This window comes from Amaranthus tricolor, chromosome 2 (assembly GCF_026212465.1).
Source record: "Amaranthus tricolor cultivar Red isolate AtriRed21 chromosome 2, ASM2621246v1, whole genome shotgun sequence".
NCBI classification, from domain to species: Eukaryota; Viridiplantae; Streptophyta; class Magnoliopsida; order Caryophyllales; family Amaranthaceae; genus Amaranthus; species Amaranthus tricolor.
The window spans coordinates 32741746-32766668 of record NC_080048.1 but is presented as its reverse complement, the minus strand read 5'-3'; the positions used below and the strand labels follow the sequence as shown (position 1 = coordinate 32766668).

General features: G+C 34.7%; 2 protein-coding genes across 2 annotated transcripts; both read left to right on the top strand.

The window, feature by feature from the left end:
- Positions 1-13497: 13497 nt before the first annotated feature.
- Positions 13498-14025, top strand: LOC130805740 (protein PELPK1-like). The gene is made up of 2 exons (XM_057670525.1): positions 13498-13841; positions 13938-14025. The coding sequence occupies exons 1-2, from the start codon at positions 13498-13500 to the stop codon at positions 14023-14025; spliced, it is 432 nt and encodes a 143-aa protein (XP_057526508.1).
- Positions 14026-22096: 8071 nt separating this feature from the next.
- LOC130805739 (pre-mRNA polyadenylation factor FIP1-like) lies at positions 22097-22486 on the top strand. Its single transcript, XM_057670524.1, has one exon. The coding sequence runs from the start codon at positions 22097-22099 to the stop codon at positions 22484-22486; it is 390 nt and encodes a 129-aa protein (XP_057526507.1).
- Positions 22487-24923: the final 2437 nt, after the last annotated feature.

Sequence of the window (24923 nt, the reverse complement as noted above, 5' to 3'; positions counted from 1 at the left end):
CCCCAAATAAATGTTGTTATAACTCCAAATATATTATGTGACTTTTCACATTACAATTACACACACGCGTCAGTTTTTTTTTTAAATTAACATAATGAGTTGGACTTTTAAAACCGTCTTTAGACGGTCACTCAAGAGAGAGGCCGTTATTTTCTTTAGATCTGCCACCGGGAGAATAGACAGACGGATATGAATACCTTTTTAGTAGTTATATCCATTTTAATCCCTCAACGCCATAAGTTATGTCTAGTAAATCTTTCATACTCATGTTTGCCCTCTAAACACGTGTAAAATAATATCTACTCACTATTTGAATTGGTTTATAAATCATTGTTGGATTCTTCTTATATTGTGCTTATTCAGCCACATACTTGAACAGCACCGTTATTTTGTACTTCGCAAATTTGCATTTTCAATTTTATGCCAATAAAATTATCATATTATTTGAAAATGAATTAATATGCAACATTTTTTTCTTTAGAAAAAATTTCATCTAAAAATAAAATAATTTTTAATGTATCATTTTGACAAAGAAATATTTTCTAATTATTGTTAATTATGGGAAAGTATATATTTATATTATTTAGTTTATTCTATTACCTTAATTAATGTATAAAATATTTATTTTCCTAGAATAGATGCTAGTGTTCATGTATATAATGAAGGATAGTTTACTCTTAATGATATGAAAAACAATATTTCATAAAATCCTAATTTTCATATTTTTAAAATCTTCATGGTATCAGAGCCTTAGGGTTTAGATCCGAGAAAGACTCATTATCTACCATATCTTACCTGCAAATGGCCGATTTTCCAGAAGAACAAATACAGAAAACCCTAATGTCCATGGAACAGATGGAACAGATGTTCTACATGTTTCAGAAACTCAACAAAATAAACAATCAAACTGAAAACCCAATCTCTATCAAAAAATTTCAGAGAAACTCACATACCACAATTATACAAAATGGTGCAAGTTAATGCACGTAGCCATTGGAGGTCGGGGGCGGCTCAGTCACATCACTGCCGCACCTCCACCACCATCAGATCCCAATTACGTTCAATGGGAACAAAGAGATGCCATGGTCATAGCGTGGATAATTGAGAATATAGATGGAGAGATTGTTAACCACTTTCTGGACTATACAACTGCATATAGCCTATGGCAAGGAATCGAAAGTCTCTTGGGATGTGGTAGGGATGAACTACATATCTTTGATCTAAGTTCAAAGGCAGGAACATTAAGACAGGATAACGACACCATAGAAGTTTACTACAGTAAACTAAACATACTATGGAAAGAAATCGACTGGAGAATGCTGAATCCAATGACATGTTCGAAGGACATAACAGAATTCAACAGATATATACAAAGACAAAGACTTTACCAATTTCTCACTGGGATTAATGACAATCTAGACAAAGAAAGAAGGGACATTCTCAATAATGAACCTTTACCCACGGTGGAGACAGCCTACGCTACAATCAGATGGGAAAGAGCACCCCGGAGAATTATGAACGGCGTCTCATCACCGGGAACTATTCCCTCAGAGATTGGATCGGGTTTAGCCATGCGAAACAAACCCCTCCAAAGAAGCCGAGAAGAGGATGACTGGAGAAAACTCTGGTGTACCCACTGTGGTGGTTCAAGGCATACAAAGGAGGGATGCTTCAAGCTTGTGTTGTGGGATACCCCGAGTGGTGGGAGGATCTACAGAAACGAAAAGCCGCCACCAAGGCACCGGCAAGCCGGACCGGCGACAAGGCTCACCTAATTACTGCCGATCAACCAGGTACATCATGTAAGAAATCAGGTGAAGTAAGAGGCTGGAGCAAGGGGGGATGAGAGGAAACAGTAACCACAGAACAGGAAGACAACAACAACAATGGCGAGAAACAGAAAAGGAAAGAAAGAGAAGCAACAGCCGTCAGACAAGGGGAAGGGGACACTCCCACTTCTTCATACTTACCTATTTATAACCTAAAAACCCTAAACTAACCCTCACAACCCTTAAGCCCAAACCCAAACACAAAGCCCACAAACTTTTCTGGCCCACACCACAAAATTTCCACAAGTCTTCTTAGTCATCAACCTAACTCTCAATGGATATTTGACTGTGGGGCAACTGATACAATGACCTTTGACCCCAATGATTTTTTATCCACCCATCCTACTAACCGAACCCATATCCAGAAAACTAATGGGGAGTATGTACCGGTTGCCCCAGCTGGACCAGTCAATATCTCTCCTTCTCTTAATCTTAAAAATTGTTTGTTAATTCCCAATTTGTCTCATAAATTATTGTCGATTAGTCAGTTAACCAAGGACTTAAAATGTACTGTGCTTTTAACCTCTGAAAATTGTATTGTGTAGGATGCTCAGACGGGGACGATCATTGGGCGTGGTACTGAACAAGATGGACTATACTATGTCGATGAGGTGATTCAAAATAGTGGTGCAATGCTTGCTCATGGATCTCATGCTCACCAATTGTGGACTTGGCATCGTCGTTTAGGTCATCCGTCCTTAGGTTATCTAAAACGTCTTTTTCCTTCTCTTAATAATTGTACTACATCCCTAGATTGTGAAACTTGTGTACTGGCTAAGAGTCATAAACATTCTTATTTTTCCAGTAATACTCGTGCTCCCAAACCATTTGATGTAATACATTCTGATGTATATGGTCCAGCTCCACATATTGACTCTCATGGTTTTACATATTTTGTGTTATTTGTTAATGATTGTTCTCGAATGTGCTGGGTTTATTGTTTGAAACAAAAATCTAAAGTTTTTGATGTCTTTGTAAAATACTATAACATGATTCTTACTCAATTCCATGCAAAACCTAAAATCCTTCGCTTAGATAATGGTGGTGAATATATCTCTGTTGCAATGAAACAATTTTTTCTTGATCATGGTCTTGTTCATCAAACCTCCTGCCCAGACACTCCAAAAATAAATGGGGTTGCTGAACGCAAAAATCGTACCCTTCTTGAGGTAGCACGGGCTCTCATGTTTGAGACTCATATACCTGTACGTTTTTTGGCCTGAAGCTATTGCTACTGCCACCTATCTTACAAACCGTCTCCCCACTAAAATCCTCAATTTCCGAACTCCTCTTGCCACCCTCAATACCTTTACTCCTATTCCCTCTTCTCATTCCCTTCCTCCTCGCATATTTGGGTGTGTTGTGTATGTCCATCTTTCCTCTAGGGTACGAACCAAGCTTGAACCACGGCGGTCAAATGTGTGTTTCTTGGGTATGGCACTACTCAGAAGGGCTATCGATGTTATGATCCTGTCCATAACAAACTCTATGCCACCATGGATCGTGACTTCTTTGAACACTCTTCCTACTATACCAGCCTCGATCTCAGGGGGAGAGTGTGAGTGAGGATCTGAGCTAGTTAACTCATCCCCTGGCTGACAGTCGAGATCCCAAAGAACAAGTAGGCACTACCACCGATATTGTCACTGACATTATTACTGAACCATCTCCTCAGACTACTCCAGTCCTTGAGCATTCGGCCGAACAAGAGGTAACACCAAGTTCTCTTGCTCCTTTCATTGATATAACTACTGATGATATTGTGCCAAGTAGTGTTGTTGTTCCCAGGAAATATGATTTGCCCCCTCGAAGTACAAGAGGAATGCCTTCTAAGAGGTATGATCCTGAGTATGAATCCCAGAGATCCCGATACCCTATTTGTAGACAGGATGATGAACAACTATCACAAACAGTTGTTGCCTTCAATACATCTCTCTATTCTAGTACTATTCCGAAAAAAACTAAAGAAGCCCTCCAAGAACCAAAGTGGAAGCAAGCTCTGGATGAGGAGATCATGGCTCTCCAAAAAAACGGGACATGAGAGAAGTGTAGATTACCAAGTGATAAGAAGACGGTTGGCTGTAAATGGGTTAATTCAGTCAAGTATCATGCTGATGGAATCATTAAGAGCTATAAAGCAAGGCTTGTTGCAAAAAGGGTACACACAGACATATGGGGTAGACTACTCGAAAACATTCTCACCGGTGGCTAAAATTGATACCATTCGAGTTCTCTTCTCTATAGCAGCAAATAAAGAATGACCTCTGTTTTAGTTTGATGTAAAAAATGCCTTCCTACATTGAGAGATTGAAGAAGAGGTGTATATGAAGCCACCACCCGGGTACTCAGATAAATATAACCAAGCAGAGGGGTGTAGGCTTAAAAGGCACTATATGGCTTAAAACAATCTCCTAGGGCGTGGTTTGGGAGGTTCACTACAGCAATGAAGAGATTAGGCTACAGATAGAGCAATTTAGACCACACCCTATTTCTCAAGGAAGAGCGGAAACCAAATTACATGCCTTGTGATCTATGTAGATGATATGGTGATTAATGGAAATGATTCTAAGGAAATTGATTGACTCAGGAGCAAATTATTCCAAGAGTTTGAGATGAAGAATTTAGGGCAACTGAAATACTTCCTCGGGATAGAAGTTTTAAGATCAAGGAAAGGGATATTTATTAATCAGAAAAAGTACATTTTAGATCTCTTAGCACAAGCAGGCATGTTAGACTGCGAACCGGCAAAGACTCCTATGGTAGCTAATCATGGTCTACAAATTGTTGAAGGGGCAGAAATGGCAGATCAAGATTGTTATAGAAGAATGATCGGAAAACTGATCTATTTATCTCACACGAGACCAGATATCGCCTATGCGGTAGGGATTGTAAGTAAGTTCATGCATCGACCTCAAGTGGAACACATGGCAGCAGTCTTGAGGATCTTGAGATACTTAAAAGGAACCAGTAATAAAGGAGTTTTCTACTCAAAGAATGATGATCTTGATCTTATCGGTTACACAAATGCAGACTGGGCTGGTGATCGGGACGACAGGAAGTCTACCTCAGGGTACTTCACCCTGTAGGGGGTAATCTAGTCACTTGGAAGAGTAAGAAGCAGAGGGTAGTTGCTCTATCCAGTGCTAAAGTAGAATTCAAAGGAATAGTAAAATGGGTTACAGAGATTCTGTGGATCAGGAAACTTTTAGGAGAACTAGGTTGTCACCAGACACATGCAAGTCTTCTATATTGTGATAACAAAACAGCAATAAGCATTTCCGAAAATCCGGTCCAACATGATCGAACGAAACATGTAGATATTGATCGACACTTTATCAAGGAGAAGCTGGAAAACAAGGTCATCCGTCTTCCTTTTGTTAGATCAAAAGACCAACTAGCCGACATTCTCACAAAAGTTGTTTCATCAAAGGTCTTCAATACTTTATGCAAATTAAGCATCGGTGATCCCACGACCTAACTTGAGGGGGAGTATGGGAAAGTATATATTTATATTATTTAGTTTATTCTATTACCTTAATTAATGTGTAAAATATTTATTTTACTAGAATAAATGCTAGTGTTCATGTATATAATAAAGGATAGTTTACTCCTTAATGAAATGAAAAACAGTATTTCGTAAAACCCTAATTTTCATAGTCTTAAAATCTTCATTAATAAAATACATATCCTCTATTAACTATAAGTGTTTTGCATAAATTTTAAGAAAATGCAAGTTCAACAATTAAAGTAATAATGTTAAAGACTTAATTCAAAAGATTGAATCCATTACATGAACTAATAAATAATTAAATATGTCTTAGTTATTGTCTTGTCTGAATGGAATCTTTTCTCCATTTATTTCTATTTTTTACCACTTTAATATGCAAATCTAATTATACATATTCCTTTTCACTAGTGTCCTTTAAATTCTCTTTGATCATCCTTGCCTTTTTTCTTGAATCCTTGAGTTCTAAAATTTCTTTTTGTTTCAGTCATGAAACGAGGAAGTACAAAAGACATTTAAATACCTGGATAAAAGGTGTGGTCGGGGATAACTGTCAGTATACTGAAAATGTTTATGATCCTTCCGCTGATGAGACCTCAAATCCTGCAATACAACGTTAGCCTTGTCCGGGGGTGATTTCCCGGAAAACCCCTCCGACGCTCAAGTCAGATCGGGAGACAGAAAGTAATGAATATATGATAATGAATGAATACAAGATTAACGGATTGTAGGATGAGTTCAGATCAATTGAAGGAATATTTGGTTCAGTATAGATTGTACGTAGGAGGGTGAATATTATTGTGGTGTAACGATAGCAATATAAAAGCTTAGTTCGGTGCAAATGATGTACGCGACATGTATTTATAATGGTAGAATGGAGGTTAAATGGTGAATAAATGTGGGAATCATGAGGATGATGGGTGAGTGGTAGATTATGGTGAGTAATGGGTAGTTATTTTAAGAAGTTATCTGACCGAGTTGGGTGGTTAGGGTTTGACTAAATAAATTACGGGTTTATTTATTTGACCCCATAACATTAGCCCCACGCATGAAGAGTGATAGATGAGGGAATTTAATGTAGCGAGGGTATCAGTCTTTATGCGGAAAAAATCATACCTGTGATGCAGATCAAATAAATATTCGGAAGAAACCATGCAATAAGGTCCGAATAAGGTAAACTTCGAATTTTTGCCTCGATGGGCCCATGATGGTGGAAGCCCCATGAATTATAAATATTTGGCCTTTGGGCCACTTTTGATGATTCGACTTTTAGAGCCTGATATGATGATTCGGCATTTGAGCCTGATATGATGATTCGACATTTGAGCTTGATATGATGATATGGCCTGGCAGTCAAACACCTGTGACTTAGATAAGGAATCATACTAGATGAATCCTTCGAAAGCATTGATGAATATTTGGATCAGACATAAGTCTGCATTTAAGGAATATTTGGATCGGACGTAGGTCCGCATTGCCCAGCCGTCAATCACCCGGGACTTAGATAAGGAATCATACTAGGTGAATCCTTCGAAAACATTGATGAATATACAGATCGGACATAGGTCCGCTGAATAAGTGATCGAGTTATCAAGCTAGGTGATACTCGCTAGAATATTTTGATCGGATGTAGGTCTGCATTGCCCAGCCGTCAATCACCCGGGACTTAGATAAGGAATCATACTAGGTGAATCCTTCGAAAACATTGATGAATATACTGATAGGACATAGGTCCGCTGAATAAGTGATCGAGTTATCAAGCTAGGTGATACTCGCTATGAATACATTGACAAATAACGCCCAAAATCACTCGTTTTGGGGCTTAATAAGAGTCCGAGTTACCAAGCTAGGTGACACTCGCAAGGATTTCACTTTCAAACTAGGTGAAATTTTGATAATTAAGATAAATACTTTGAAAATATTGCCCAAAATCAATCATTTTGGGACTTCAATAATAATATGGCTTTCAAACTAGGTGAAAGCTTAGATGATTCCATAATATGACGAATAATGCCCACATGTTGGGACTTTAATAATAATATGACTTCAAACTAGTTGAAAGCTCAGATGATTCCATAATGTGACAAATAACGCCCACGTGTTGGAACTTCAATAATAATATGACTTTCAAACTAGGTGAAAGCTCAGATGACTTTATACACTCATCATTGAAAACCACATATAAGTAAGACCCAATATATTAAGAATAATAATGGTGAAGTATTGAATTCCCATGCAGAAATAATATAATATTCTTCCAATGTGTCAATATCATACTTCATCACTTTTCATGTTGACCCATGAATATAACAAATATAAAACACCCGATATATGTTGATAAATAAAAGCAAGAGTAACTGTATGATCATCATCAGATTAATATAATATATTCTTCACTTGGCAATACTAATCAAAGATTTGCATCCTTTATGTAGCATTTCATTAGAAGGCGAGGATGATGATTTTTCTCCATGCATCGAGTCACCTCAGATTGAACCACCGTCGGATCATATTCGGATTCAGCCAATACATTGAATTGGGCAATATTTGGAGTAATTTTTTCAGATTGGAATCACGTAGCTGAAGCTAGTTCGAAAACGTTCTACGGGTCATCTAATCCTTTAGATAGTGCATCAAACCGAACTTCAACAATGAGACTGAATTTTTTGGTCAGTTGAAGTTGGTTTGGAAACGTTCTATGGATCTAATAACCCTTTAGAAGGTGCATCAAACCAAATTTGGGTCCGACTTTATGATAATACGTCATGACAATTACTCAACCGGGTCTTCGATGATTCGGATGTAGCATAACTCGGCTACTTTCAATACTTAGACAATTTTGCGAAATTATTGGAGGCCCTTGGGGGGGTCCGAGTTTTTAATATTTCGGACAAATTGATGATACGGCAAAAGACAAAACTTGTATAATAACCTTAGACAAGAGAATCCGGCTATTCGATGGTACAGAATGACTCATCGCATTCGAATCGCTTATGATATATAGCTTATTAATTAGACGGTCACGTAGCTGGAGTTGACAAAAAATGGTGAAATTAAAGAGCTGGATATAATATATCACATAATTAGACGGTCACACACGAGTGGGAACCTTCTTTTCCTCATAGCAAAATGATCTTCAAATCAAATCTTCATCATTAACAAATAATTTCCGAATCCTCAAAAATAATGGGTGCCGAGAAAAATTCAGGAAATATTCACGTACGACACAGTAAAGATAAGATGATGGTCCTTTAGACCGAAACCACTTAGTTGAAGCTAGTTTGGAAACGTTCTATGGGTCATCTAATCCTTTAGAATGTGCATCAAACTGAACTTCAACATTAAGACTGGAATTTTTAGTCAATTGAAGTTGGTTTGGAAACGTTCTACGGATCTAATAACCCTTTAGAAGGTGCATCAAACCGAACTCAACATTGAAACGGTATACATTGATGAATAAGAGCAATAAGATCCCACTTTATATCCTTCAATAATGACAAACACATGAAATGATTTGGCCCAAATATTCTCGATTTGACCGGTAAAAATTTGATTTATTCCCACTCGTGATTTCATGGACTAAATAGAGTCCGAACGAGCCATCAAAAATATATGCATTTTTTGATTGATAAAAATATATGAATGATCCAAAAAATATCAATACCGCTAATGACTCAATAATTAGGCTCACATACCCTACATTTGATTCATATCGTTGGGTGGTTGATTTTTCATGAAGTGAATCTTGTAAGAGAACCCACTAAACCGTTGCCAAGAGCCAAAGGAGGAGTAATTTGTTGAAGTATAAATCTAATCAAGTAAACATCATTATCATCATTAGCAACCTTCCCCATCAAAGAACTGGTTATGAAAAGCCGACGAAGGCTAGGATAAAAGGGCTGCATCAGCTTATCCTCTTGCTGGTTTTGAGAGACCCAAAGCACTCATAGATATTTCAAAAGCTTTCCCTTCTTCTTTCGTGCAATAATTGATGCGAGATAAGCAACTGGCTTCATTAAATAGAAATGTTCAACAGCTTACGGCCACCGCTCGTAATGTTTACAATCTCAATACTATGATTCAATCTCGACAGTATTTAATCGGAAAGCAGTTATTTTCAATAAAATTGATTATTTCCCACAGGAAAACCACTGAATGATTAAAAACCGCCCAAAAAAAAAAACCGTAAAACATAATCTAATTCTCAAAACAATCTGGTAAGATTTGAAGATGGAATACACCATAGAGGTTAAAGAACTAAGCCAAGAACAGAAACTTAGAAAGGAAAACTAACTTTATATCTTCTGTAAAGTATTGTATATTACATTACAAAGAATAGAGAAAAACATAATATATATAGGATAGAAGATAACTAATCGTAAAGACATTAGCTATATCCATCCAGCAGCTCACTTGACCAAGTAAAACTAAAGTAAGGATTCACGTGGGATTATTTAACAAATGTGTTGTTCTTGATTAGAGGAAGGATACTTTGTCCCAATCTAACCGCTGATAATCATGAAAAAGGCATGATACTCATCGAAAAACTTTAGTATAACTGAATTTGAGCAGAAGGAGATCAACTTACTGACTATTATCAAGATAGAAGTTGTGGTTCAATCAATTTATATATGTAATCTTCTTTATCTCTGTACCAGTCTGACCGAATGAAATGCAGTCACACAAATAATTCGTGAATTACGGTTTTTTTTTATTTTTTAGGGGAGACACGACTTTTATGTTTGTAATCCCCACAGACGGCGTCAAACTGTTTCAGTCATGAAACGAGGAAGTACAAAAGACATTTAAATACCTGGATAAAAGGTGTGGTCGGGGATAACTGTCAGTATACTGAAAATGTTTATGATCCTTCCGCTGATGAGACCTCAAATCCTGCAATACAACGTTAGCCTTGTCCGGGGGTGATTTCCCGGAAAACCCCTCCGACGCTCAAGTCAGATCGGGAGACAGAAAGTAATGAATATATGATAATGAATGAATACAAGATTAACGGATTGTAGGATGAGTTCAGATCAATTGAAGGAATATTTGGTTCAGTATAGATTGTACGTAGGAGGGTGAATATTATTGTGGTGTAACGATAGCAATATAAAAGCTTAGTTCGGTGCAAATGATGTACGCGACATGTATTTATAATGGTAGAATGGAGGTTAAATGGTGAATAAATGTGGGAATCATGGGGATGATGGGTGAGTGGTAGATTATGGTGAGTAATGGGTAGTTATTTTAAGAAGTTATTGGACCGAGTTGGGTGGTTAGGGTTTGACTAAATAAATTACGGGTTTATTTATTTGACCCCATAACACTTTTGATATTGATTAATTTTTTGTTATTATAGAATTTAATATGGGTTTAATTGATTTTTTTAACAAGTCCAATAAAGAATCTCATAAATAAACAACTCTTGTGTGATTTTTTTTTTCCAAACTAAGATAGGTCTATATAAGAATTCAACTTTTAAAATAAGTTTTTTAATATTTAAAATGTTCATTTTAAAATTTAAAATGACATTCTAAGCATTAAATCTATGAAAGTGAATATCATAATTATAAAAGTGGATGTTTTAATAAATTTAATTAGACTATACAATCCAATTTAAAATTGTCTCACTATGAGACCATTTTAAATGAGAATTTGTGCTTCTGGAAATTCCATAAATTCTTGTGAGAGACGATCTCTTTGAGAAACCGTCTCTAATTAGGCCGGCCCATAAAAGAAAATGTAAAGTATGTTACTCAATAAATATTAAGGATATTGTAAGTAGACATTTAAGATATTGTAAATATTGCACGCTTAATGTATGGGCATTAAGGATAATGCAAGTAGGCATGCAGAAAACGGTAAGTAGGTATTAAGGATGATATAAGTAGGTATTAACAATACAATAAGTAGGCATTAAGCTTTAATGAGTTGGATAGGAGAAACGTCCATAAAAAAGACGATCTCTTAGGAAATCGGCTGAAAAAATTATACTTCAAGGTATGTTATTGACAACCTGGATAATGGGCTCAAGATATGTTTTTAATGGGCTCGTGTGTGGGTTGAGCTAGTTTAGAGCAAACAGGTCGTTAAAAAGACTTGCAACTTTGCGAGAATTGTCATGGGTCAGATTAGCACAAAACAATATATAATAACTGTCTCACTTGGGAAGGATATGATCCCAAATTTCAAATGAACTTATCCAATTGAAATACGACTGACTCGAACAGTTTTCATAACATTGGTGAATATTTTAATTTTACATTAATATTTATGAGCTATTAACATGTAATTATTCATCATTATATAATTATTTGAGTCAATATTACCCAACTATAATAATAGTCACTAATTTTTAAAATTTCATAAAAGAATGCATGGTATTCTCTTACTATAGTATAATTGTAATGTTTTAAGAATAAAATAAGAATAAATTATAAATTATAGCCTTATTTATATTATTTATAAATAATATCCGTAAAGTTTAATATTACGAGTTCAATTCTACCTCATAGTATTTTACATTTGTTGAAAACAGTTTAGTAACATAAGGAGCAACACCAAAAAAAATTGTTGTCTTGTCAAGTGTAGAAACAAACTTCAGCGGAATTGTCAAAGAAATAATAGAAAATTTATGGCTTCAAAAGTTGTTAAAGAAGCTTGGTTTCCCTCAAACAAAACCTTGCTATCTCTATTATGATTAAAAAAAAAACTATTAGTAATTCCAAAAATCCAATTTAATATTACCGTACTAAACATAATGAAGTAAGCAATACTTTATAAAGGGGAATGTTGAAAGTAAAATTATAAGTTTGAAAGTAAAATTATAAGATCAAAAGATCATATAGCGTACAGATATTCTCAGAAAAATTGTTGGTTAGAAGTCTTTAAAAAAGCGTATGTAAGTTAGGTATTCAGGACTCTATCACTAAACTTGAGGAATAATGTAGGAAAATAACAAGAAAATAGGTTTTTTTTTTTATTGAATGTTATTATTTCTTTTTTTTTTTTAAGGAGTTCTATTATTTTGTTTTGTTATTAGGTGTTTTGTACTTTTTATTAATATGCCTTATAATCTTATGAAACACATATGAAATTAAGAGGAAAGATCTTAAGCCTCAAAACTATCAGCTAGTAGGAAGTTAAGCTAGTTTTGATAGAATTATCTAAAAAGTATATTGCAACATAAACCGACATTGTACTACACCATAAATATGTTCTAATTTAACTTTTAGTTAATGGAATCAGCATTAGTGAAATAAGTTTAAATTTCATTTACACTCTGTTTAGAGAGAAATAAAGAAAAAGAAAAGGGAGAGATTTAAAAAGATAAAAGATTTCTTGTTTGCAGTGGCCAATTCAGCAAAAAAAAAAAAAAACTAGTGATGCCAAACTTTTTTTAAATAAAGTGTACTTCAGGAGTTTCAATCCAGGGTTAGTGGTTATGTGGAAGATAATACACTAAGCAATTCATCTAAGGTATATATACATGTACCAATTGATTTTGTTTTGAATTTAAGTGGTGTCAATTGATAATTACTACACACTAAATCCGCCCATGCTTGTTTGGATAACAAAAGGCGGGCAGAGAGGTTTGAAAGAAAAATACGGATAAATTTTGTTAAGAATACAATCTTTTCTAAAGTGAAAAGATTTGGAAGAAAAACACAAATTTTCTCTATAAACAAGGTGTTCTCTCATTTCTTACCCCATCCTTGTTATCACTTTCTTTTCTTCCCCTGTCTTTTTTTTTTTCTTTTCTCTCTTAATTTGCTATCCAAATATAGTATTAGTTCCTTAAAAAAAAAAAGACAATGAAGTATTGTTTATATTCTTTAGTAGTAGCTTGGGGATAGGGGACATAGCTCTGAATCATCGATCTACATTTTGCCCTTTATTTTTGTCCATATGTCTCTAAAGCTTATGATCATTGAGCTAATATCCTAATACAGCAAAATACAGGTTAGAACAAAATAATTTGGTATGAACATAATCTATTTAAACAAGTCAAATCTACTTCTTCATGATCACTTTTATTAAACTTAAATTGCAAAATTAAAAGCAAAGAAGGTAAGCTACACAACAATTTTCTCAACCTCCTTCATCTACATCCTCGTATAAATCCCTGCATCTTGACTCCAACATTACTTAATTCACTTAGCCATGGGTCGTCGTACTTGCTTCAATTCCCTAAACTCTTCATTTTCATTAGTTGTTTTACTGATTGCATTATCCTTAATGAGTAACCATCGTACCCTCGTGGTGGCTCGCAATCTCATCGAAATGAATTTACCTGATGATTTCCCTGAAATTCCTGATCCATTTGTACCTGATGATGATCCTGATGATCCTGTAGATGAAAACCCTGTTCCAGCTACACCAGACATTCCTATGTTGCCACAGCCTGACTTGCCTGAACTTCCTGATCTGCCTGAACTTCTACCGTCTCCTGCGTTGCCACTGCCTACATTTCCTACTGTTTCAGCTCAGGAAGTCTCCACTAGGCCGTAGCCTCATTAATTTGTCGTAAGCATCATCGTACCCAGTATATCATGGACATAGAGGTTATGATCATAGTTTAGATCATTTCTTTTCATTTGCAGGTATTCTCAAGCCGAGGATATATCTTCTCTGTTTTCTCAAGTATTAAATAGTGTGTTTGGTGTGATGTATCGTCAGGGGTGGATCTAAGGCTGTTTAATAATATCAACCGACAGCATTTAACTTATTTATGAAACCATATACTTAGAGATATTAATATATATGCTGGTTAAGTTGGCAAGAGCTTATGCTATGTGATAACGTCGACTTATATTCAAGACTCATTAAGCACAATTTTTCAAAATCTAGAAGAATCTTATGCATTTTAATCGATATTTTTTAAAAATATTATCGATATCATATGATTTTGTTTTAGATTCGCCCTGTAGTAATTATTGATGTGGATTTTCCTGTGCAAATCATTGGCTGTTTTCAAGTCCTCTGGAGTCACAGACTCATTGGTGCATTGTACATTAGCGGTCCGTTTGATAGGTAGTAATAAATGGTGTTAATGGGAATAAAAAACTAGTGTAATTTTAGTTGAAAAATCTCTTGGTCACTTTGATGGTCTTTCTTGTCCAACTTTAATCATCTCATTTTCTTCATAAAACTCATTTCAATGCAATACCATTGGGAAAGTTGGTATTAGGTGCTAATGAAAATTTGTAAACAAAAAAAACTTTTTTGTGATCAAAGTTTCATTACCATGGAAATAATATGGAACTTTTGATGAAATTTTACACTATAAATCATTCACATTTCTACTGTTTATTACCACCTACCAAATGTGCCATAGTAAGTACATGATTGTGAATTTGTAGTACTTTTACATTTTATGTAATACATGTTTATACAAATATAGTTTCTTATTTGAACATCCTTATACAATTAGACTCTCAAGCTGGAAAGGTTATGTGAGTGCATACTTTAGGATCTGATATTAAAAGGAATGTATAGAAGCATGGATAGTTGAACGACAAGGTGTGAGAAGTCATTTTTAAATTCTTAATTTTAACTAACTTTAATACAATGGTAGAATTGATACAAATTCAAATTTGGTTTTTATTAATTTGCCAAACACTGAATTTAAATCAATTCTAAATTTTCAAATGAAATCCTCATTCCCAAACATAGCATTAGGGTAATTAATATAGTACATAACATATCTTGGGATTTCAACCATTAGTTTAAGTTTTTAATTAAATTGATTCTTTGATATGATATCAAAAGCTAACATGGCAAGAAAGTCTCAAATCTCATCTTCTCCTCATTAAACTGGAATATTTAGCACCTTGTATGAAGAGAGAATGTGTTGCATCCACATTTCTAACCTAAAGATTTTTGTACGAAAAGACGTAATAGTGTACAGTGTACTATACAACATATCCCGAGACTTTAAGTTCTCATACCAAGTTAATTACATGAGTAAAAGGTGAAATTATATAAATTATTAATAACATTTGAGAAAAAAGGTGAAACTACATGCATGCTTCATAAATTTTTCTATCAGATTCTTCTTTTATGCTGCAACTCCAACACAAAAAAGTTATGACTAGTATTTAATTTGTCATAAAGAACTTATGTTAAAATGAATTTTTATGTGGTTTAGTGATCATGCACTTAACTAAGAAATTTAACGCTGCAGATTCAACCCATGCTAGAAGTTACTTATGCACAAACTAATTTTTAATAATAAGGATTAGCTAAATTTGGGCCCTTCATGAGCTAACCCATGGGCAATTATGCCTCAAAACTACCTAAAAAACGGCCTTGCTAATTTAACTATTAGCTTAAACTTTTAATTGAGTATATTGCAAAATAGATAGTGGGTTTGATTTCGGTTATTATGTTTGATTTCAACCATCAACTTAATATTGGAGAGGAATGCTATGATAAACACTGAAACTCTAGATAATTAAGTAAGCGTGTGAGTTAATGGTTGTGGAAAGACATGGTTGTGGTTCTGAATTTCAGGGGAACAATAGTGATGAAAAGCTAGCATATGAAGTGTGCAGCAGCCAACAGCTTGTGTCTTAGATGTCTTAAGACTTGATCCGTGTGCATGTATATCTAGGGTGCTCATCACTTGTTAATCAAGGGTGTAGATTTGTTTGTGTAGGATCCTCAATCCTATGTATCAATATAGTAGCTTAGTTATAACTAACTATTAAGTTGTTGTAACAGAATATCCTCCTTGATATTTTCTGATTAGTGTTCAAATATATATATATATATATATGAACCTTTGTAACAATCGAATCTGAAGAATTAAAGAAAACTGATTTTAGGGTTTAAAAGGAATACTGTTTTGTATTGATTTTCTTTATAATTAAAACCCTAATTTATACAAAGTCTATGAACTAATTAAGGTAATACAAAGCTTGAACAATCAGACATTTCCTTAATACTTTGAACTAATTTGAGTAACCAAATCAGAAAAATATTCCACAAATCAGAAAAATATATTTCCACAATCCCCCTCAAGTTAGGTTATGGGATTCCCAATGCCTAACTTGGATAAAGTAGTTTCGAAGACTTCAACTGAAACATCCTTTGTGAGAATGTCAGCTAACTGATCTTCTGACTTTACGTGTGGAATGCTGATGATTTCCTTCTCCAATTTTTCCTTTATGAAGTGCCTATCAACCTCCACATGCTTTGTTCGATCGTGTTGGACCGGGTTTTCTGAGATATCAATAGCTGCTTTATTGTCACAGAATAACTTGCAAGCTTCTTTATCTCCCTTTCATTGTTCCCCGTTATTACCATATCATCTACATAAATGATAAGACATGTGATCTGACCATCGTCTTTCTTTAGGAATAGGGTATGGTCGGAATGGCTCTGTTCATACCCAAATTTCTTCATTGCTGAGGTGAACCTGCCAAACCAAGCTCTTGGGGACTGTTTCAAGCCGTACAAAGCTCTTTTAAGTCTACATCCTTCTCCTGGAGCGAATTTCATCTGCAAAACCTGGTGGAGCATGCATATACACTTCTTCTTCGAGCTCGCCATGTAGGAATGCATTTTTTACATCAAACTGGTAGAGAGGTCAATCTTTATTAGCAGCTATAGAGAATATGACCCTGATGGTATCTATCTTGGCAACTGGAGAGAAGGTTTCAGAGTAATCAATGCCATAAGTCTGTGTATATCCTTTTGCTACAAGCCGAGCTTTGTATCTCTCAATAGTTCCATCTACATGATACTTTATTGTGAAAACCCATTTGCAGCCTACTGGTTTTTTTCCTGTAGGTATCATACATTTTTCCCATGTGCTATTTTTCTTTAAAGCCGAGATCTCATCCACCATTGCCTTTTTCCACCTTGGATTTTGGAGAGCTTCTTCAGTATTCTTGGGCAGGGTTTTTGAGTATAGGCTGGTTTGGAATGCCACTGTTGTTTGTGCCAAGTTACTCATTCCTCGGTTAATAGGATACCGAGATCTTTGTGATTCAAACTCTGGATCATACCTTCTTGGAGGAACACCTCTTTTGCTCCTTGGAGGTAGTTCATATCTGTGGGGTGAGTTAACAATACCAGATATATCATCATTAATTTGGGATTCAGGTTCAGTTAATACCTCTTGAGGCTCACAGGCAACCCCTTGATCATTAGATGCTTCAGACAAGGTAGGGGAGATCTGAGGAGAAAGTAATACTATGTTTTCCGTAGCAATATCTGTGTGATTACCTACTTGCTCTTTAGGATTCAGATCATCAGTTACAGAGTATGTAAGCAAGCTCAAGTCATCACATACAGTCTCCCCCTGAGGACGAAGCTGGGAGTAAAAATAGGAATGCTCAAAGAAGTCACAATCCATTGTAGTATATATCTTGTTCTGGGTCGGATCAAAACATCGATATCCTTTTTGAGTAGTACCATAGCCCACAAAGACACACTTAACAGCCCGGGGTTCAAGTTTGGTTCGAGCAGGTTTGGGTAAATGTACATACACAACACACCCAAAAATCCGAGGAGGTAAGGAGTGAAAAGATGGAATAGTAGTATGGGTACGAAGGACTTCTAGGGGGGTCCTGAACTTAAGGATTTTGGAGGGTAGTCGATTGGTAAGATATGTAGCAGAGGTAATAGCTTCAGGCCAAAAATAAGGTGGGACATGGGCTTCAAACATAAGGGCTCGACTTATTTCAAGGAGAGTACGGTTTTTCCTTTCTGCTATGCCGTTTTGTTGGGGTGTGTGGGGACAAAAATTTTGATGAATAAGACCATGGGTGGTAAAGAAAATTTCCATATGTTGGTTGATATATTCCCTCCCATTGTCTGATCGAAGAATTTTAGGCTTAGCATGAAATTGTGTAACAATCAGATTATAGAACTTAACAAAGACATCAAATACCTCGGATTTGTTTTTCAAAAAATATACCCAACACATTCTAGTACAATCATCAATAAAAGAAACAAAATATGAATAGCTGTGTTTTCTAGACTCAGGAGTAGGGCCCCAAACATCAGAATGTATCAATACAAAAGGTTCACTACTATGATGAAAACTAGGAGAATAAGAATGTTTGTGACTTTTCGCAAGAACACAAGCTTCACAGTCCAAAACTACAGTATTCTTAGCTAATGATGGAAAAATATGTTTTAGATACCCTAAGGATGCATGTCCGAGACGTCGATGCCAAGTTCATAACTGATGATCAGGGAACCCACGAGCAAGCGATGTGTGACCCGTTTGAATCGCCTCATCCACATAGTATAAACCATCTCTTTCAGTACCATGACCAATAATCGCCCCTGTCTGAGCATCCTGCACAATACAACCAGATGAAGACATAAGTACAGTACAATTTAACTCCCGAGTTAACTGACTAATAGATAATAACTTATGAGATAAGCTGGGAATTAAAAGACAATTGTTGATTTTTAGAGAGGGAGAAATGGTGACGGGCCCAGATTGATCAACACTCACACACTCCCCATTGGCTGTTTGAATATAGGTGCGGGTTTTTTTATTGTGGATAAGAGATCACTAGGATCAAAATTCATAGTATCGGTAGCCCCGCAGTCAAATATCCATTTGGAAGAAAAATAAGGTTTACATAGGAGACCATGTTTTTGTGGGTCAAACATTTTTTTTGTTTTTTGGAGAATGGGTTTAGAATTGGGCCGAAATGGGACATGTGTTTTGGGCTTAGGGTTTTGGATGGTTTTTGGTATAAAAGAGTGAGGAGGGGAGTGATTTGTGTACTGGGTTGCTTCCAGATCCTTCTCCCTTTCTCTTTCTTCTGGTCCGTCTCCTTCTTCTCCCCTTTTTCGTTCACCTATGTTGCCATGAGTAGCCTCTTTGTTGTGGGTTGGTTCATCAGTGGCCATGTCTGTGACGTGGAGGACACCAGTAACCATGTTAGCCTTGCCGCCGGCTTGTTTTGACTGAGCCTTGGTGGCGGTTTTCCGTTGTCGGTGCTCCTCCCACCACTCCGGGTAGCCGATTAATTTAAAACACCCTTCTTTTGTATGTCGACTTCCTCCACAGTAACTATACTTCAGGTAAGTCTTGTCTTCCATGTCACGCCGGAATGAAGCATTTGACCGGTGGTGTTTAACGGCTAACCCACTCCCAATTTCTGAGGGAATTTTTCCCGATGATGAAGCGTGGGTCATAATACCACGCCGTGAAACTTCACGTCTGATTGTAGCATAAGCTATGTCTACTGTTGGAAGTGGGTCAAGGCTCAGTAAGTCCCTTTTTTCTTTGTCAAAGGTTTCATTGATTCCGGCCAAAAATTGAAAGAGGCGTTGTTTTTGAATGAAGGTGTTAAAAATGGTAATGTCTTCGGCATGTATCATCGGATTTGGTTGCCTTCGATCTATCTCCTTCCATATTGTGATCAGTTTTCCATAATAGACCTCTAATGGATCTTGATTTTGTTTTAAGTTGTTTGCTTGTGAACTCAGATCGAATATCTGGAGTTCATCTCTTCCACTGCTCAGTAAGACTTCGATCCCCTTCCATAAGTCTTTTGCAATCGTGTAATCTAGAAACTGATTTATGAGTTCAGTGTCTATATTTGAGATTATCCATGATAGGACTATTGAGTCCTTTTGCTTCCAGTTTGTGTAATTAGGATCTGAAATGCTAGGAGGGTCGTCAATGATGTGGCTGAGACGACCCCTGCATTCTAAGGCTATCTGCATCATTTTACACCAAGTTGTGTAATTTTGGTAGTTTAATTTTTCGGCCAATTTCAAGTCTGGGGAAATAGTTTCAAGGGTTGTGTTTGGTTTTTGCATCTGTTGAAACAATCTGAACATGTGTTCCATCTGTTGCATAGTTATGATTTGGTTTGGGTTTGTTTCCGCCATTGTTACAGGTAAGGTTTTAGGGTGAATGATGATGCTGAAAAAAGGTTTTAATCCCGGATTGAACCTTACGGCTCTGATACCATGAAGAATTAAAGAAAACTGATTTTAGGGTTTAAAGGAATACTGTTTTGTATTGATTTTCTTTATAATTACAGCCCTAATTTATACAAAGTCTATGAACTAATTAAGGTAGTACAAAGCTTGAACAATCAGACATTCCCTTAATACTTTGAACTAATTTGAGTAACCAAATCAGAAAATTATTCCACAAATCAGAAAAATATATTTCCACACAATCATTCTAAATAAAAGAAACACATTTTTCTCTAAGGTCTTGTCTTGCATCTTAGTATGATTTCTAACACAAATCATTCTTAATACCACTGTTTCCAACAATCAAACAATTAGAAGGTGGTAATGAAAATGATTTGTTGTATAAATTTGCATAAAATATACAATGTCATTTCCATAGTGATGAAACTTCGATCATAAAATATTTTTTCTTTTACAATGTTACATTACTACCTAATGCTACATCTCCAGATGGTAATGCACTTGAATGAATTTTGTGAAGAAAATGAAATGATTAAAGTAGAACAAACATGATTATCAAATTTTGTCAAAAGATTTTCCTACTAAAATTGCATTAATTCAGTATTTAACTATGTAAATGTAAGGATAGTGGTTACCCTTGGGAACTCGAGTAACTAGTCAAGTTCTCCAATCTCCACCGTTTTCTACATAGATGTATTAAGTTATCTTCAATCTGATTTACAACTTGATATGCGTTTTATTTCGGATCAATTTCAAATTGGGTTAAAATTTTGACATGTTTAGACTCTATTCCCTCATCTTTCAACCAAGAGAGCTTTGATCGATCGATAAGGACTCCCTGAATTCCAATTTTCAAGTTTGCTTAATACATATACATAGTCATCAATTTAAATTAGCACGCCCCTAATAAGATTATTAATGTAGTAGAATACATATAGAATAATAAAAAAAATTTATTATCTTAATATATGAGATCAATTATATGAACCAAAATGTAAAAGATTATCGGTGTGGTAAATAATACAAAATATTATTTGTCATACCTACTACAAATCTAAACTAAGAATATCAATTCTTATAAACCTCCTTTAACCACATATATTCTCATCCATTTATTTCTATAGATCTATATTATCAAACTCATTTTCTTTCTTGTATAATTTTTCAATTCACTTGTTTTTTTTGTCGTTGTCTTTTGCTGCCACTACTTTATATAATCTATACTCCGTAGATAACATCGACACATAAAAACACATAATTTGTGTACCAATTTCGAAGAGCCAAAGATAATACTCCATAAAATAAAAACTCTCAAATTTGCGTCTTAATGTCAGAGTCTTAATTTTTAAATATCAATATCAGCTATATAAACTAATTTATCAGTTTTAATTGTCGTACTTAATTCTTCTTCTCCGTTCATTACTATTTTCTAGCATCCACAAATTTGCATTTCATTTTAAAAATTTGAGGCGTTTAAGTCTAATAGTAACGTTGACTAAACATATCACTCCTACATAAAGTCTTAGCTAACTGAAAAGACTAATGATCAAAGTGTAAACCACAAGTTAATAAATTGGTAAGACTAAATAATAAAATCTCATTCTTCTCAACTAATGGGTATAAATCATCACCCAAACACACCAACTCAAACACTTTCTAATTCTTATATAAACCCTAAAAACTTCTCTTAATGTTTCACACAAAATCAAACCCTAATACTTAATCAAAATCAAATCTCCAAGTTAAGAAACATATACGCTAGTACAGAATCAAAGCGACATCCTCATCCTCAATCTTAACATAAATATTACGCAAAGATATTAAGTTCAAACCAAACATGGCATCATTTCAATGCAATTTCTTTGTTACTCTCCTCAATATGATCGTATTAATCATGTTAAGTATCAATGGCATCCATGCATCGCGCCATCTTCTCCAAACAACACCTCCTCAAATAACAACCCCAAACATGCCTAGTATTCCTAATTTACCCCAACAACCAAGTATTCCAAATTTACCTCAACAACCTACTTTGCCAAACATGCCTCAACCCTCTATGCAGGTACCTTCACTTCCAAGTAATCCAACCGCTATTCCTGGATTGACTCTTCCTCCTAATTTAGTTCAAGCAATTACTTCATTCTTGCAAAATTTGCCTAATACTCTTCAAAATGCACCTAATAACTATCCCTTTATCCCTTACATTGCCCCTTCTCCATCCAACTAATATTACTTTTAGTGGCGAATCTAGAATAAAAGCAGGTGATGTCGATAATATTTAAAAAAAATGTGCTTAATGGGGTTTGAACCCAGTTAAATGCTATCGAATAGCAATGGTCCTACCAACTTAACCAACACATGTCTGATTTAAATCAATTGAATGCTGTCAATTGACATATTGACTAAGTATACATCCGTTGCTGATTAGTGTGACATTATGTATTGTGTTGTGTTCTATTTCTTCCTGTTTGAAACATCTACTTAGCTATTTATACTTTATATTTTTCCCTTTTGGTAAAAATTATATTTTGTGTGTTTTATTAGGCATTGATGTTATCATATGTACGAGTGATTTATATCAATTATCATGTATGGATGGATTATTTCGAGTGCTTTGTTACAATCTCAGATATATAATATACTTGGGGGTACTCTTTTAGATTGTATTTCATGTAATATACAATTTAACTTCATGCAATGGATCTCTAGTTTAATTATTATTAATTTTTATGGGAAATATTCGGGTAGTATTTGAGAATGCAAAATTTATTTGAAAATGAAGAATTCAATTTCGACATCCTAACTAATATATTGTGAATATCACCTACTTACTTGGAAATTTTCAACTTTAATTAAAAACTCATGTAAAATAAGTTTTTTAGACATTATTTAGGCAAGATTTAATTTAATTTATAGGAAAAATTGTTGTAAATAATCCAATTTAGTTTCTATTACCTGCCAATAATCTCACATTTTGAAATTTTTTTAATAATCTAACTTTTGCTTTTAGTTTGTTGCCAACGGACCCTTCAAAAACTTACCTGCTATATCATGTTACCTCTCATATTTTTCCTTTTTTATAATAATCCAATCTATTTCTCATTAACTGCCAAGAATCCCACCTTTAAATTTTTTAATAATCCAACTTTTGCTTTCAGTTTGTTGCCAATAAACCCTTCAAGAAACTAAATGAAATTTCTATTATAATCCAAACTTATGAAGTTGATCACTGCATAAATAGAAATTGTCTTTACATACATATTCCATCAACTAGGGGTGTTAAAAAAATCCAACCCACTGACACACATCCTAAATGGCGGATCAATTTTTTTTTTAAATAATATAATCCAGATCGGGTACCTGACCCGCCTTAACCGAGTTGGGTCATGGACCACAAAATGTGTTAAAGAAAGTGAAAGAGAAGTAATATGTATGAATAAGATATGTTGGGTTATTATAAACTAGCGGCAAAGAGAAATTGAGTATTTAGCTTCTTAAAGGGTTCATTGGCAACAAAATAAAAACTAGATTGGATTATTAATAAAAAATTGAAAAGGTAGGATTATTGGCAGGTAATGGAAAATAGGTTGGATTATTATAAAGAAGGAGAAGATGAAAGATAATAGATCATTTTCTAAAGGGTCCATTGACAACAAACTGAAAACAAAGATTAAATTATAAAAAAAATTTTAATAAATGAAATTATTTACATGTAATGAAAAATAAATTAAATTATTGACAATAATTTTTCCTAATTTATATCACTCCTATTTCAATATTTAACATTATGTTTATTGTCTATGGGTAATGGGCTTGTTAATTCAAAAGGAATCAATATAAGGGAGATTTGCGAGTTGGACGAGATATTTTTTGTTTGGGTATTCGATTAAAAATTAATCAAATAAATCTCCATGAGAATATGCCATTATTTTTGTATAAAGTTTATGATAACAACTTTTGGTCCCAATATTAGTGTATATATTAGATTTGACTTGAGCCTTTTTTTTTCATTTCAATAGGTTATATAATAAGTCCTCTTAATTAATCATGATTAATGTCGCATGGCACCATAAAGTTTGCAACTGTACATTTACCCTTTGGTAAATAGCAGTAGAATTTAGAACTAAGACAATTAAGATAGATAGTTTTGTCGAAAATATTTTTATTAAATAGTTTTGTACAAAATATTTTTTTATAAAAAAAAATTAATATACTAATTTAGGGTTACAATAAAAATATATTTACTCAAAATATAAATTATAAATTTAATGGGTTCCAACTAAACTTTATGACGAACTGAAAAATGTTGATACAGAACTGAAAACGGGTCAAAACGATAGAGTTTGGATTTTGATCGGATTTGATTCAATAGTTTCGGGTCGGGTAATTTTTCGAGACATGGATCAAAATTTTTGAATTATGGTACATTAATTCTCAGAGGTCTTAGATACCTGAGAAAAACGTCATGACCTTTTAGAAGGTCAAAGACAACCAGACCTGAATGCCTCAGGGTGACAAGACCCACGAAAGTGATAGACTAGTACTGGGAAGAACACAAATGAAGACAAAGGTACTTGCAACCTGAGAAGATTACAACCGTTATGATGACGTGTCCAATGACAGTTGTGGTCACGTGATAAAAGCTACAGTTTTTGATAGTGCAA